This window comes from Cyprinus carpio, chromosome A8 (assembly GCF_018340385.1).
Source record: "Cyprinus carpio isolate SPL01 chromosome A8, ASM1834038v1, whole genome shotgun sequence".
Lineage (NCBI taxonomy): Eukaryota > Metazoa > Chordata > Actinopteri > Cypriniformes > Cyprinidae > Cyprinus > Cyprinus carpio.
Genome location: NC_056579.1, coordinates 14,427,795 through 14,440,773, shown reverse-complemented (window position 1 = coordinate 14,440,773; position 12,979 = coordinate 14,427,795). Strand labels below are relative to the sequence as shown.

The 12,979-nt window shown below is 35.3% G+C and overlaps 1 protein-coding gene across 5 annotated transcripts in view; it reads right to left on the bottom strand.

Moving 5' to 3' along the window:
• Positions 1-12,979, bottom strand: part of LOC109050830 (glutamate receptor ionotropic, delta-2-like) — a 367,305-nt gene that overhangs the window by 62,659 nt on the left and 291,667 nt on the right. For all 5 annotated transcript variants that reach the window (XR_006160661.1, XR_006160662.1, XM_042762408.1 and 2 more), the window contains exons 10-11: positions 12,466-12,663; positions 8,032-8,344 (exon numbers count right to left, since the gene is read on the bottom strand). Coding sequence is in view for 3 of the 5 variants with exons in the window: in XM_042762408.1 (XP_042618342.1) it covers positions 8,032-8,344; positions 12,466-12,663 (511 nt within the window). In the remaining 2 variants the exon portion in view is untranslated. The remainder of the gene's footprint in view (positions 1-8,031; positions 8,345-12,465; positions 12,664-12,979) is intronic.

Genomic DNA, 12,979 nt, shown 5'->3' with positions numbered 1-12,979 from the left:
AATGGCATACACTTTCAACTAAAATAAAATACAGTGAATAATTCATGGTTTGTGACAGTAACACTTACACATAGTACACTTACACATCTGAGGTCTGACTCTGAACTTTAAAAGGGTCAGGCAGATTAAACATTTGGTATACGTACTGAGACTATGAACAGATGACCAGCTGAACTCTTTGCATGTTTGGGGCAGCAAGATTTTATAATTTTTTTTTTTTTTTAAATAAATGAATACTTTTAATTAGCAAGGACACATAATTTTGATCAAAAGTGACAGTAAAAACATTCAAAATGTTACAAACTAATAATATATTTCAACTAAATGTGAATAAAACAAAAATAACGACTTTATTCCACAATTTGTCTCCTCTGAGTCTCTTTTGGAGAATATCTGCTGGATGCAAGCAGCGTACGCTCTTCTGTGTCAGCTTCGCTGCATGGATGTGCCGTAGAAAACATATCCTTGTGTCTTGGCTTTTAAAGCCAGAAAACAACTTTCTAACTTAAACTAACTTAAAACACTGATGAATCGGAAGTGACCCTTCTACTCTTCTGTCAGCAGGGGAAGGCAAAATAACTAATTATGCCCCCTTGCTCCCTGTGTGCCACCTTTTGTGAAGTGCCACCCACAGTCTGATTAGGTGAAACAAATAAGATGTCAGTGGTGAGATGGGTTTATGGTCATACAGTGTGACAGGTCAAGTCAGCCCTCCCCACCACACTCCTCTGGATTAGGTCAGTGGGGAGGCAGGGCAGGCTGAGCGTGTCACTAATAATTATGACTCCACGCAGCCGAGGGGCTCGGCACCTCTCAGCCTGTCTAAACGGCCAGACTAATGAAAGGAGAAAAGTGAGGTGAGGCTGGAAATGAGTAATCTTTCGCATGGGCTGCGTGGGGCTCCCTGTGTCTCGGCTCCCTCAAACAGCTTCAGTCAACTGCTCTCCACTTTTCATCTTTTTTCTCACCACTGTATTCTCTCATAGCTGTGTAACAGCATCCACTTGAAATAGATATGCCCCAATTATACCAGAAACAGGCCTGACAAGAGACTCTACTGGGAGTGAAGAGAACCGCAGGGTTGCGTGTGTGCTGATACTGTATATGCAACGATTATGTGTCCTAACCAATGCTGAGGAGAAACGAACAAAAAGTAGCGACACTTACCTTCATTTTTCAGTAGATTAAAAGTAGTTCAGATGTTTTTCAAGTAATTAGTAGTAGCTTTTCTAGTAACAAGCAGTATTGTGTAGTGTGGTCAAACAAAGCTGAGCTGATAATATTCAAACACACACAACTAACTTTAAATTACAGTGTTTTTGTTCCACACATACTGACATTCTGCTGTGCCTTTGTCTGGAACTATTTTCTTTGCCAGAGCAAAAATAAAGTACACTACTGTTCCAACCTTTTGGGTTTATAAGATGCATTAAAAACAAAACAAAACAGCAAGGACACATTCAACTGATCAACCTGATAAAATATTACAATTGTTTCCACAAAAAAAAAAAAACCTTAAGCAACATAACTGTTTTTAACATTGATTATTATAAGAAATGTTTCTTAGTCACCATATTAAAAGAATTTCTGAAGTATCATGTGAAACTGAAGACTGGAGTAATGGCTGCTAAAAATTCAGCTTTGCCATTACAGAAATAAATTGCATTTTAAAAATATATCAAAAGAGAAAAGAGTTATTACTGATTTCACTGTATTTTGATCAATTAAATGCAGCCTTGGTGAGCACAAGATACTTTTTAAAAAGGATTTATAAAAATTGTACCAACCCCAGACATTTAAACAGTAGTGTAACTAACTAGCAAACTTGTGTTGCTATTCCAACAGCTTGTGTAATAGTGCTTAAAAGATTACATGGTATGTGAACCTGAGAGGTGTGACAAGACTGTAAGCAAAGCACAAGTGATACCCACTACTTCCTCAGCTAAAAAAAGTGATTACTGTAACATTATTGAAACAAATAAGGTGTGAACTCGCACATATCATGTAAAACAGCTTTTATCATGTGTCTCATGAGTGTTCTACATCAGGCAGAGTGTATGTGTGCACAGATTCTTTTTGTGTGAAAGCATATTTATGCTTATAGCATGTGGAGCTGTGTACTGTGGAAGCACTGCTGTGCGGTGGCTTACATCTCGGATCCCAGTGGCAATTCGCCGCAAGGACTGCAATTAAACACTAATCTCCCTTAAACATTCACGATGAATTATATAGTGCTGAGTTATGCTCCAGTATTGCATGCATTAGATCTCTTCTCTATGCACAGTAGGGTTGGAGGAGTTCCATGTGCAGGAAAGAGGAAGGTCAGTGGAGGCGATGTGTTGCTCAGTGCCTGAGGTCTCCAACAGCAGGAGGTCCACCAATCACTGTTTGTGTTAACTCAAGATGAATGTGTAATGAAAATAATTCTAAATCATTTATTATTCTTAGTTAAATGTTAATTTCAATGTTTCAAAATTTCAATCAAATTAAAAGATGTATCTGTTTAATATTACTTAATGGACCTTAGCTAACATGAACAGTTGTATTTTTTATTAACTAATATTAACAGATTAATAGTTTTTAGTTAATGTTAATGTTTGTTATGCATTAATTAGTGTTAACAAATGGCACCTTATAAAAAAATGTCATTGTCCCTCCCACATTAAAGTGTATAGATATATTTCATTATTAAAGTGTATCAATAATTATCGTGAACTTATAATGAAAAATACTAAATTAAGCTTGGTTAATGTTAATTTCTACATTTTCTAATATATTTAACATTCCAAGTTGGATAAATCAACATGAATGTACTGTATTATGAATGAACACAAATTGGCAATGAACTATAGTATATTAAAAATAGCATTAACTTAGAGTAATAAATGTAAAAAAGTTAATTGTTAGTTCATAATACTTAATGTTGAGTAATTCTGTTTAATTTAAACTTACTGTAATGTGTGCCAGTATATAGATTAAAAATATACTAGATAAATAATATATAGTAAATATTTTAACATGTATTAAAAGTTAATGGCTATGAATTTTAAAGATCATTTTAGTGGATTTGGAATACATTAAATAATAGTAAAATTCATTAAAAATATATGGAAATACATTAATATGATACTAAATGCATGTTATTAGGCCAGGCTTAAAACACAACTCCCAGTTTTATGTAATACCCAACAGGGGGTCCTTGGCCTGAAGAAACTGAAGACCCCTGGAGAAGAAAAAAATCCCCTCTGAAACATTTCAAAGCTTGCAGCCCCTGGAGGGTGATCTTTGCGACAGGATTTCATGCAGTTCCTGCAGTGTGTCTTCTCAGTTTGCCTAATTTTTGACTGAAGGGTCATCTGGGGCTTGACTTTTCCTGTCCACGTCTGTGAGAACCCGTCTGTAAGCTCAAATGCTGGAATGACGAAGACCCGCAAGCCATTGAGGGTGTTTGTGTGCTGGTTTGCCCATGGTTGTACAGATTAAAGCTAATGGTAGTCAGAGCAAATCCTGCGCCATGCTGAGGAACCCAGCGCTGGGTCTCTGTGTGTCAGTGATAAGGCAAAGGACATGTGGTATGGAAAGAAAAAAAAAAGAAAAAAGAAAAGAAAAAAAAAACCCTTGTTCTGTTCTCCTCTAAGTGTCAGACAAAAACAGGGTTCTTCAAAGCCATTATAATGTCTCTCTACAAACTGACGTATGACGCGGCTGAAAAAAGAGAGTGAAATCTACAACGTTGGAGTATGCGCTTTTCATATTTCAGACTTGATGGTGGAACGAGGGGGAGCTCAGTCAGAACGAAGATGAAAGGAATAAGAGAGAGGAGCTGAGATGAAAGCACTGATAAGGGCCTGTGGCCCTTATATTCATTGTGACGCCACACTTTTCAGTGTGTGTATGCATGTAAGGGTTTGTTTGAGGAGTGGGGGTCCAGTTAAACAGATGTGTGAACACAAAACAAGGGGAATGGAGAGAGAACCGAATGTTTGTGTGTGTGTGTGTGTTTCTGAGAACATATTGAATTGTGTTTTGCATTGGTGTGCCACAGAAACTCATCTAATTGCAAGACACTCAAAAGGTAGGATGATTGAACCTGTCACCTATCCCTCTTTCTATTTTTTCCACCTCCCTGTAGTCTATTTCACCTCATTCTCTTCTGATGCCACAGCACTTCGAATTAACCCATCGCTGTGATGACTTGTGAACCGCAAGAGAAAACGCCCTTGAGATCTACTATCAAACATAACCATGACTTTCCTATTTCAGTGGATAAACTTTATTTGGAAGAAAAATAGATTTTTTATATTTTCTGTAGAAAATGTACGTGTGCCCAAACGTTAACGAAAGTATATGCCTTAGAAACCACTACTAATTAGTTGTACCAAACCTAATCAACCTAAGGGATGTTTCAGGGTCAGAGGATATTCTGAACTTTGCCCAGATGTCTATGGATGCTTATGGGACCATCCTTTGATGAAGTATTGAAATATGGTATATTTTATAGTAAATGTTGTGGGCCCCTTGTGGGCAGCACTGTAACTCACAGTGCAGTTGCGCTTCAGAGTGGTGTCGTTAAATTAAATAAAATAATCCTAAAATAAAATAAAATATTAGATGAAGAACTTAAAAAATTAAAAATTAGAAATGTTGCCTTGCCTAGAAATGTTATCTGAATAAGGTAAAAAAAAAAAAAAAGATGTTACACCTGCTTTTAATATTCTAATTTATAATATTATTTATCCAATATGATGAACTTTTATAGTCTGAGCATTATATACAGTATGACCAAGGTTCAGAAGTCCTGCTTTTAAATGTTTAGTATTTAGCAGGCTGTTAAAATGGATGCTCGTGAAAAATAAATATTGGATTTTCCATAAGGTTTTGCAAAAAATAAATAAATAAAACTACCCATTTCTTTTGGGTTGTTGTTGACACAACAGAAGGCTTGAGCGGTAATTTAAATGAGCTTTCATTTTTCTGCTGAACTACAACTACAAATATGTGATTTCCAGTACAATTTGCAGCTTTAAATTATTTTATTTGTGAAAACATTGTGGGAAACGAGGCAAAAAAAACAAAAAAAAACAAAAAAACATTTGGGTCTTAAGCCTTGGAACCCCTCCCATAGCTGCCCATGCCCATTCTGTATATGAATTTAATAAAGAAAAATATGATTCTAATAAAGCATACTAATGATGTCAAATTTTGCACAGCTAATCATTGCAGTATCTATAGTGATACAGTGCAGTAAAAAGTGCTGTTAGTTAAAATGCTTATAAAGATTACAAGGCATTATAAAAGAAAAAAAAAAGTGAATTACAGTTCATTCCAAAGCAACAGTACACGTAAGAAAGGTTACACAGTGAACAGCAGTCGGCTTCAAAGATCTAATAGCTCAAATGCTTTTTCTCAGTTAATTAATGTGGTTCCTTTAGTAAGCTTAAGACATCAGGGAGCTTGGCATTAATTACAAATCTAAACCTTTTACTTACAAACGCACACAGATAAAGAAAATTTTGGAAAATCTTCTGGGATTTAAAAGATGTTTTTAAAAAAAGTAAAAAAAAAAAAAAATCTATATTTATGAAAACTGAGTATTTTAACATTCAACAGTATAATTATTATAATTATTATTATTGTTATTTTTTTTTTTTTTTGTGGTAATCTACATTATGCCACAAGCTGAGTCAATTGACTTTGAATTGAGAATGTTCCTTTGATATTAATATGAACTGCAAAGGTCCAACACATTGAAATAGCTCACACGTAATCCTCATGGCAATTAATTCTCTCTGTATAAGATATACAGAAAGACAGCAAAGAAATGAATGTGAATATTATATTTATTTAAGGGGGATATATAAAAAACAAAAAGTCAAGAAGCATCAGAGGAGAGAGGCATACGTCTTTGTGAGGCAGATGAAAGTGACTCATCAAAGAGAACGACTCCAGCTATGCCATTCTAGCTACGTCCCTTCTCTCCCCTTTCCCTTCGCTCTTGTTTTAAAGATTGGGTGTATTTGTACAACCAGCTCTCTGCAAAACATCAAATAGGGCTGCAAGACAAAGGATGATAGTGATGTTTTAAGTGGTTGGGGGAATGCATGTAAGCACACAGCACAATTGTGCGTATCCGTTTGCGTCTCGGTTTGATTCTGGTGCAGTAGCCTATTCCACAGCATGTAATCAGCTCCATCAAAACAATTTCAGCCTAAAAAGATACCAAACTCGATTCAGTGGTCTGATGAAAGCACATTAATAACCTGATTTCTCACCATAATGAGCGCATTTCAAAAAGAAGCATATATTGCAATTAGAACAGAAATGGACCCAGATACAAGGGAGCAATTAGGCTGTCTTATTATAATCATCATCATTATAACCAGCTCATGTAAATTCACTGGTTTTTGGTTAAGTACAATTCCGTGCAAACATCAACCTTTCCATTGGATAATGAAGTGTTTACCCAAGGAACGTAACCTTGTTTAGGTCTCAATTTGACTGTATTAATGTTTTGTAATAGAATCTTTAAAGGTAATTTTATTGTTTATGCCCCACACAATGTGTGCAAGCCATGTTGGATGGTTATTATTATTATTTTTTTTACTTTATCTTCTCAATAAGCATCTCACATGGTCACGTTTATACACCATCTACTTGGCCACTTTCACAAGACACATTCTTGTGTTTAAAAATATCAATAGGAAACAAAACGAAACTGAGCCGAAGGCACACATATATGCACATTTTCTCCTATATACCATTTGTCATTTGTTTTTCACTGTTTACATGTAATGTAAACACTAGCTCAAAATACTTATCCCGTCCCAGGTTCATCTGATTGTTCGCTTGTTTTAACACAACGTTTAAAATCAGAACAGATGTTAAAACAATAGACATTGTGTATTTGCCTATTTTTTAAAGGGTTAGAAAGAAAAATTGGGCATCATATACTAAACAACTGAGAAACACACTACCAGATTTATGCAGAAATATGAGACTCGTTGCTAGGAGATGCATGACAAATGAAAACAATATGTGTTCTGAAAACACAGCAAAATATCAAACATATTCAGTATACTTAGAGTTGTGTAATGCATATAGTCAAGGACATCAATCTGGCACATATGAACCTTAAATAAAAGCACAGATTGAGAAAACTTCCCATGTGAACAACCGCTTAGGCTTTTACAACTAATCATGGCCATATTTCCCTAAAAAGACAATAATCACAAGTAATCACAAACAAAGTCTGTTCTATGGACAGCCAAACTTTCATTCTGCAGGTATTGTTGTTATTGGATTCTGGAAATCACAGAGTACATACAAGCAATATATGTTCATTTTTGTCCATACCACAAGTTAATCTCTCTAAAATAAGAAAGCAAATCCGCAGCGAGATCTGCAGGGGTTTAGAAAAAAGCATACAAGTGGTTTGCTACAATTAGTACTTTCAGAAGCTCCATTTCCCATTGTGACTGCAAATGTCACATCCGTAACACTGGAATTGGCCTTTGCGCTTTCACAAACAGTCTGTAGCAAAACATGCCAAAATATTGCTGGTAATTAATGACATCAATTGATGTTTGCTCAACATGTCGAGGATAGAAAACCCTGACAGCAACTGACGCGGTTTCCCTCAACTTACTTTTTTCTTGTTTCCCATTTCTGAAGATTACCCCTCCCCTTTCCTGCTCCCACTTTTCGATTTTTCCATCTTTTGTCCAAAAAACAGCTTCTGACCCTTTAAGAATTTGAAAGAAAACCAGAAAGTGCAGATGTGATTTGCGTATAATTTCAGCTTTCCCTTGACTCCTTCTTTCTCTGTATTTTTCTCCTTTTGTCATATATAATCTTTGGTGCACAAACCACTCACACACATCTACCATTACACACAGACACACTTTAAAAAGAAAGTGAGCACTTAAAATTATCTCTCTGGCCTGCTGTTCTCTATATCTCTCCTTTTCTCACTCTTGAGTCTCCTTTCTTCTTTCAACACAAAGCATATCATACGTTCACGCACAAACTCACCCTGCTGAACGAAGGAGCCGTAGACAAACCACATGGAGTTGTAGAGGGTTGTGGAGGAGACCGAGCCCATCGGCAGTCTGGGAGGGTTCAACCAGTTGAGGAGATACACCAGAGTGCCCACCAGCAGCACTGTGCCAGCTATACAAGCCCACAGAGATAAGTCGAAAGGGGCCAGGCACGCAAACATATCCACCGTCCTCTCTGCCTTCCTCAGCAACACACCGACGGAGTAGTCCATGTAGCGAGTGGTGAAGTCTACAACGCTTTCCCGGTCAGGAGTGATGGTCAGGGCTGACAGACCTACATCTGCTCTCTGCACCCCAAAAAACAACACACACAGAGAAATTATGTTTAAAGACAGATCACACAAAGAACAGATTTATATGTGTATCTCACTTATAGCATAATCCAAGGATATTACCTTTAATATTTAATATCGCCTCTGATTTAAATTTCAGTTGCAAAAATGGTGTTAGCTTGATTCAATAAATCAGTTAAAACTGGCTATATCACTGAAACATTCACTGAAGTACAATTATTTATTTTGATTCTAATCTATTTTTTATTATGTACTGGTAAATATTGCTCCAGTAGCTTATACAGTAAAGCATGGCTCTTGCAACATCAAGGTCATGGGTTCAACTCCTGGGTTCAAGGAATTAATTGATACCTAATTGAAACCAATCCAAGTTATTTTGGAATTAAAAAAAAAGTGATTAAAAATAGCATTACTCCTTCTGTTTATATGGAGAAACAGTATAAAAAAAACATTTATCTTCAATACTTGGATACAAACATATTGAAATGTAAAAATCTATTCCCATTTGCTAACGCATCTTCAGCTTAATGATAAATGATCATTTCTAATCAGATCATGTTCAATCAGTAAATGTGCAAATACGCAGCACTTCTCACTGTCACTAATCACAATGTAAATAAATAAAAAAATATCCACATCTTCCTCTAATGAATACTGGGGCAACACTGTCTGCTGCCAAAACCAAAATTGCTTCTACAGCGTTTAAATGCTAAACAACTTCTAATTAGTGTTTTTTCTTTCTTTTTTGGCAGTTCTAGAAATTATTGTGACTAGGTGCGCACCGCAGCGGTGAGATTAGATGAGACCTCTGCAGCCTGAGAGAGCTCCTGTCAAGGGACATTACCATTGGCAGAACAAAGCCATGTCATTATCATAGCGCGAGAGCCAGTGTCACCTGTCTGACTCCCATTAACCTGCCTGACCACCTTCAGAGATCACGGACCCCCACAGGACTTCTGTGTTTGAGCAGGGTTAGAGAAGCATCCGGCGCCCAGATCACTTCACAAATGTTAATCCACATAACAAGTGCCTCTCTGATTGTCTCGACCTAGAAACTTGGTAGTACCAGACTGCCTGCTTTATAAAAAAGGGCCTGACAAACGTTCAGAATAGAGAGAATAATGAGAACTGGACTTTATGTAAGTGGTAAACCTAATACAAAGCAACTGAACTAACTTTTTCTTGAATTATGACTTAAATTTAAGGGGTCATATGGGAAGAATCTAATTTTCTGTGATATTTTAAGATAAAAAAGTTATATAGTATTAATCTGTAATAACTATTTTATAACTGTATAACTATTCTAATCTAACTAATCTATATAACTATTAACCCACAGCTCAAAACTCTTTCCCTAGTTCAAAAAGAGCATTTATTGAACTAAGCTGCAAAAATATTTAGTTTAGTTAGTTTTTTTCTTTTCTTTTTTTCAGTTTAGTAATAGTAGTTCAGAAGTTAATTCAACAGCAAACAATACAAAACTCATTTCAAACTGCCCGTAGAGGTGCTGAATGAAAACATTTTATTGTTTTTTAATGCAGAGCCATCATTTGAGGAGTAAATATACATAAAATCCATAATACCTGTGATATTTTTCCAATGTTAACTGTATTATGATTAGGATTAAATGAAATGAAAGCTTGTTTTTGTGATACTTGGTGATTTTGTCTATTGTACCAAGTCAATTGCAATTATGGTGTAATATTTAAAAAAAAAAACTGACCTTTTGTAGAGTTGTTGGGAGAGTACTAAGAGCTTTAATAAATTTACCACTTACTTGTGAAAATAGTTAGTAGTAAAAAAAATAATAATCATTTGCTGCCTTGTGCAAATTGAAACAGTTCAACATTTTAACAAATGGGCCAATTTTTTATTATTATTATATATATATATATATTTTTTTTATATTATATATATATATATATAAATATATATATATATATATATATATATATATATATATTTTTTTTTTTTTACATGAGCTTAGCTGACAGGATGAAAGCCAGCAATTGCTTCAAACACATATTGATGATTTTGTAAATCGAACAACAAATTATTCATCTCCTGCAATTGTGTAACAAGAAAAACAATCATGTACATCAAGTAAGCACTAGTTCCTGATAGTTTATCTTACTGCTTTATTAATCCCACAAGGGGCAATTACAGATGTAATTTTACATCGCCACACACACACACACACACACACACACACACACACACACACACACACACACACACACACACACACACACACACACACACACAGCACACACACACACTTTACTCGCAGCTGACTAAATCTGCTAATTTCATGGTCTGCCAAGTAAAAAGTGCTTAGAAAAGCAGAAACGGTTATGTGTGCTGCGAAAATAATCTACTGTATGGGTATAAAGATTGATAATGATATTCCAAGTAAAGTTCAGCACAAAAGAATATTGTTCAAAAGTGTGTAAGATTATTTAATGCTTTTAAAATAAGTCTCTCATGCTCACCCAGACTGCATTTATGTTTTAAAATACAGTAAAACAGTAATATTGTGAATATTATTACATTTTAAAATAACTGTTTTCTATTTAAATACATTTTAAAATATAATTTATTTCTTCAATGACAAAGCTGGATTTTCAGCAGCCATTTAGTCTGTCACATGATCCTTCGAAAACTGTATCAGTTTTTATTTTTTCAGGATTCTTAAAAAATTCAAAAGACATTTTTTATTTAATTTTTAAAACAATGTAATTGTTCACTGTCACTTCAGTCATCCTTTTAATGCATATTTGATGAAGAAATATATGAAACTTTTTTTTCTCCTGTATAAACATAAAAAAACAACCAATTAACAAATATATATATAAAAAAACAACTCATTAACCTTAAACATCTGTAGTATAAAGAAACTTTTTTTTCTCCTGTATGACCTGGCCTGTTGTATCATGTCATAACAACCTTTTATTTTTATTTTTATTTTTTATTTTTTTACATGATTAGAACACAAAAAGCTAACGAAAAATCAAAAACTCTTTTGCTGAAATACGGAACTGCAATACAACATCAAAGGTCTCGTGTATCATGAAAGCACACAGATGTGAAGTTGCTGGAAAAACAATGTGTCAACAGAGACCGCCGTAACAATGGGATTAGTGCTCCTTAATATTTTCCTTGCGTTTTGGTCTATCTCTCTGGAAATGAAGATAAGCAGCAGTACACTGTGCTTATGTTTCTGTTCCTCCGACCGAACAGTGGTGAGGAATATTCTCAGTGCAGGAAGCAATAGGGACGGAGGTGTGTCGCAGAACTGAAAAAGCTGTGGAATGGAAAACAGCTGGAGGTTTGGAGTAATGGCCCTGAAAATGTGTATCTGACCTCTCACTGCTGTGAGATTTGCCTTTTGTTTATCTGCCAGCAGACAACATTTCAGTATGAGGTTTTCCCTCATTCACATGTAAGAAATCTGCGCTCTTCTTTATCAAAGTAGTACAGACTGTTTGGGAATACCAGGGAAATTGAAAAACCCAAGATAGTTTGAGAAAGCCAATGGAAAGCACATAAGTCTGCAGCATTTAGCGAGACTGTATTATGTTAGGCAAATCAAAGGCAGTGCTGACTGTGCTAAAATAATCCTGCATCATTAAAATAGTTAGAAATGGTCCTTTCAGCTTTAAACAAGCATTAACACTTAAAATATTGTCATACAATATGTTGACATCGTTTTTAATCCACTAAAAAGTAAGTTTGTCTAATGGGATTGTAAGAGTATATTCTAGATTTTTTTCACTTGTTAATTAATTATAGATATAGCCATTATTATAAGGGGTGTTCACATAATTTTGACCATGTAGTGTATATACACATTAAAATGTTTTTCAGCATTTAAAGTTTTTCAGCATTTAAAACTGAAGTTTGAAGTCAGACATACAGACATATTGCATGTTTGGTTGATTTTGAGGACTTTTGAGGACTAGGGTGGAAATACAATTAATTTCCCAAAATGGAATGAATACATGTTTCTTCTGTCCTTCTTCTTAAGGGCGAATCAGTGAATAAGCTAAATTCAATTTAAAATCACAGCCCCCAATTCTAGATTTTGCACATCCTAGATAAGCATCATGTCTTACCTTAAAAACCAGTTCTCCAATAAGGCCATTCCAGGTCCCATCAGCCTGCTGGCTGCCATATTTGTGATCAGGGGCCACATAGATCTCATACTTGAAGCCAAGGTAGTTGGCAAGAGCATCCAGTACATCGATTGAGAACCCCTGGTACTTCTTAGGTTTCCCAAGCACATTTTCTGAGACCATCACAAATGGCTCTTCCTGGAAAGAGCAATAGCAGATAAATCATAATATCAGATTATAAAGGCACTAAATCATTGAGCTAAAAGCAACAAAAACAATTGCAGAGTATTAAGACACACATACAAAAACAGTCCAATGCTAATGCCTACAGACACTGAGGTAAGTGAGGGCACCAGTTTTAGAGTCAGCAAGGTATCATAAATAGTATTCTGAAAACACAGAGGGTGGCAGATCTGTTCCTGGAGCTGACACAAATGTTTACCTGAAGCAGATGCATAAGCTCCTGCAGCAGCTTAGCTAATGCTCATAATTTGATTTTATTTTCAGCAGGAGG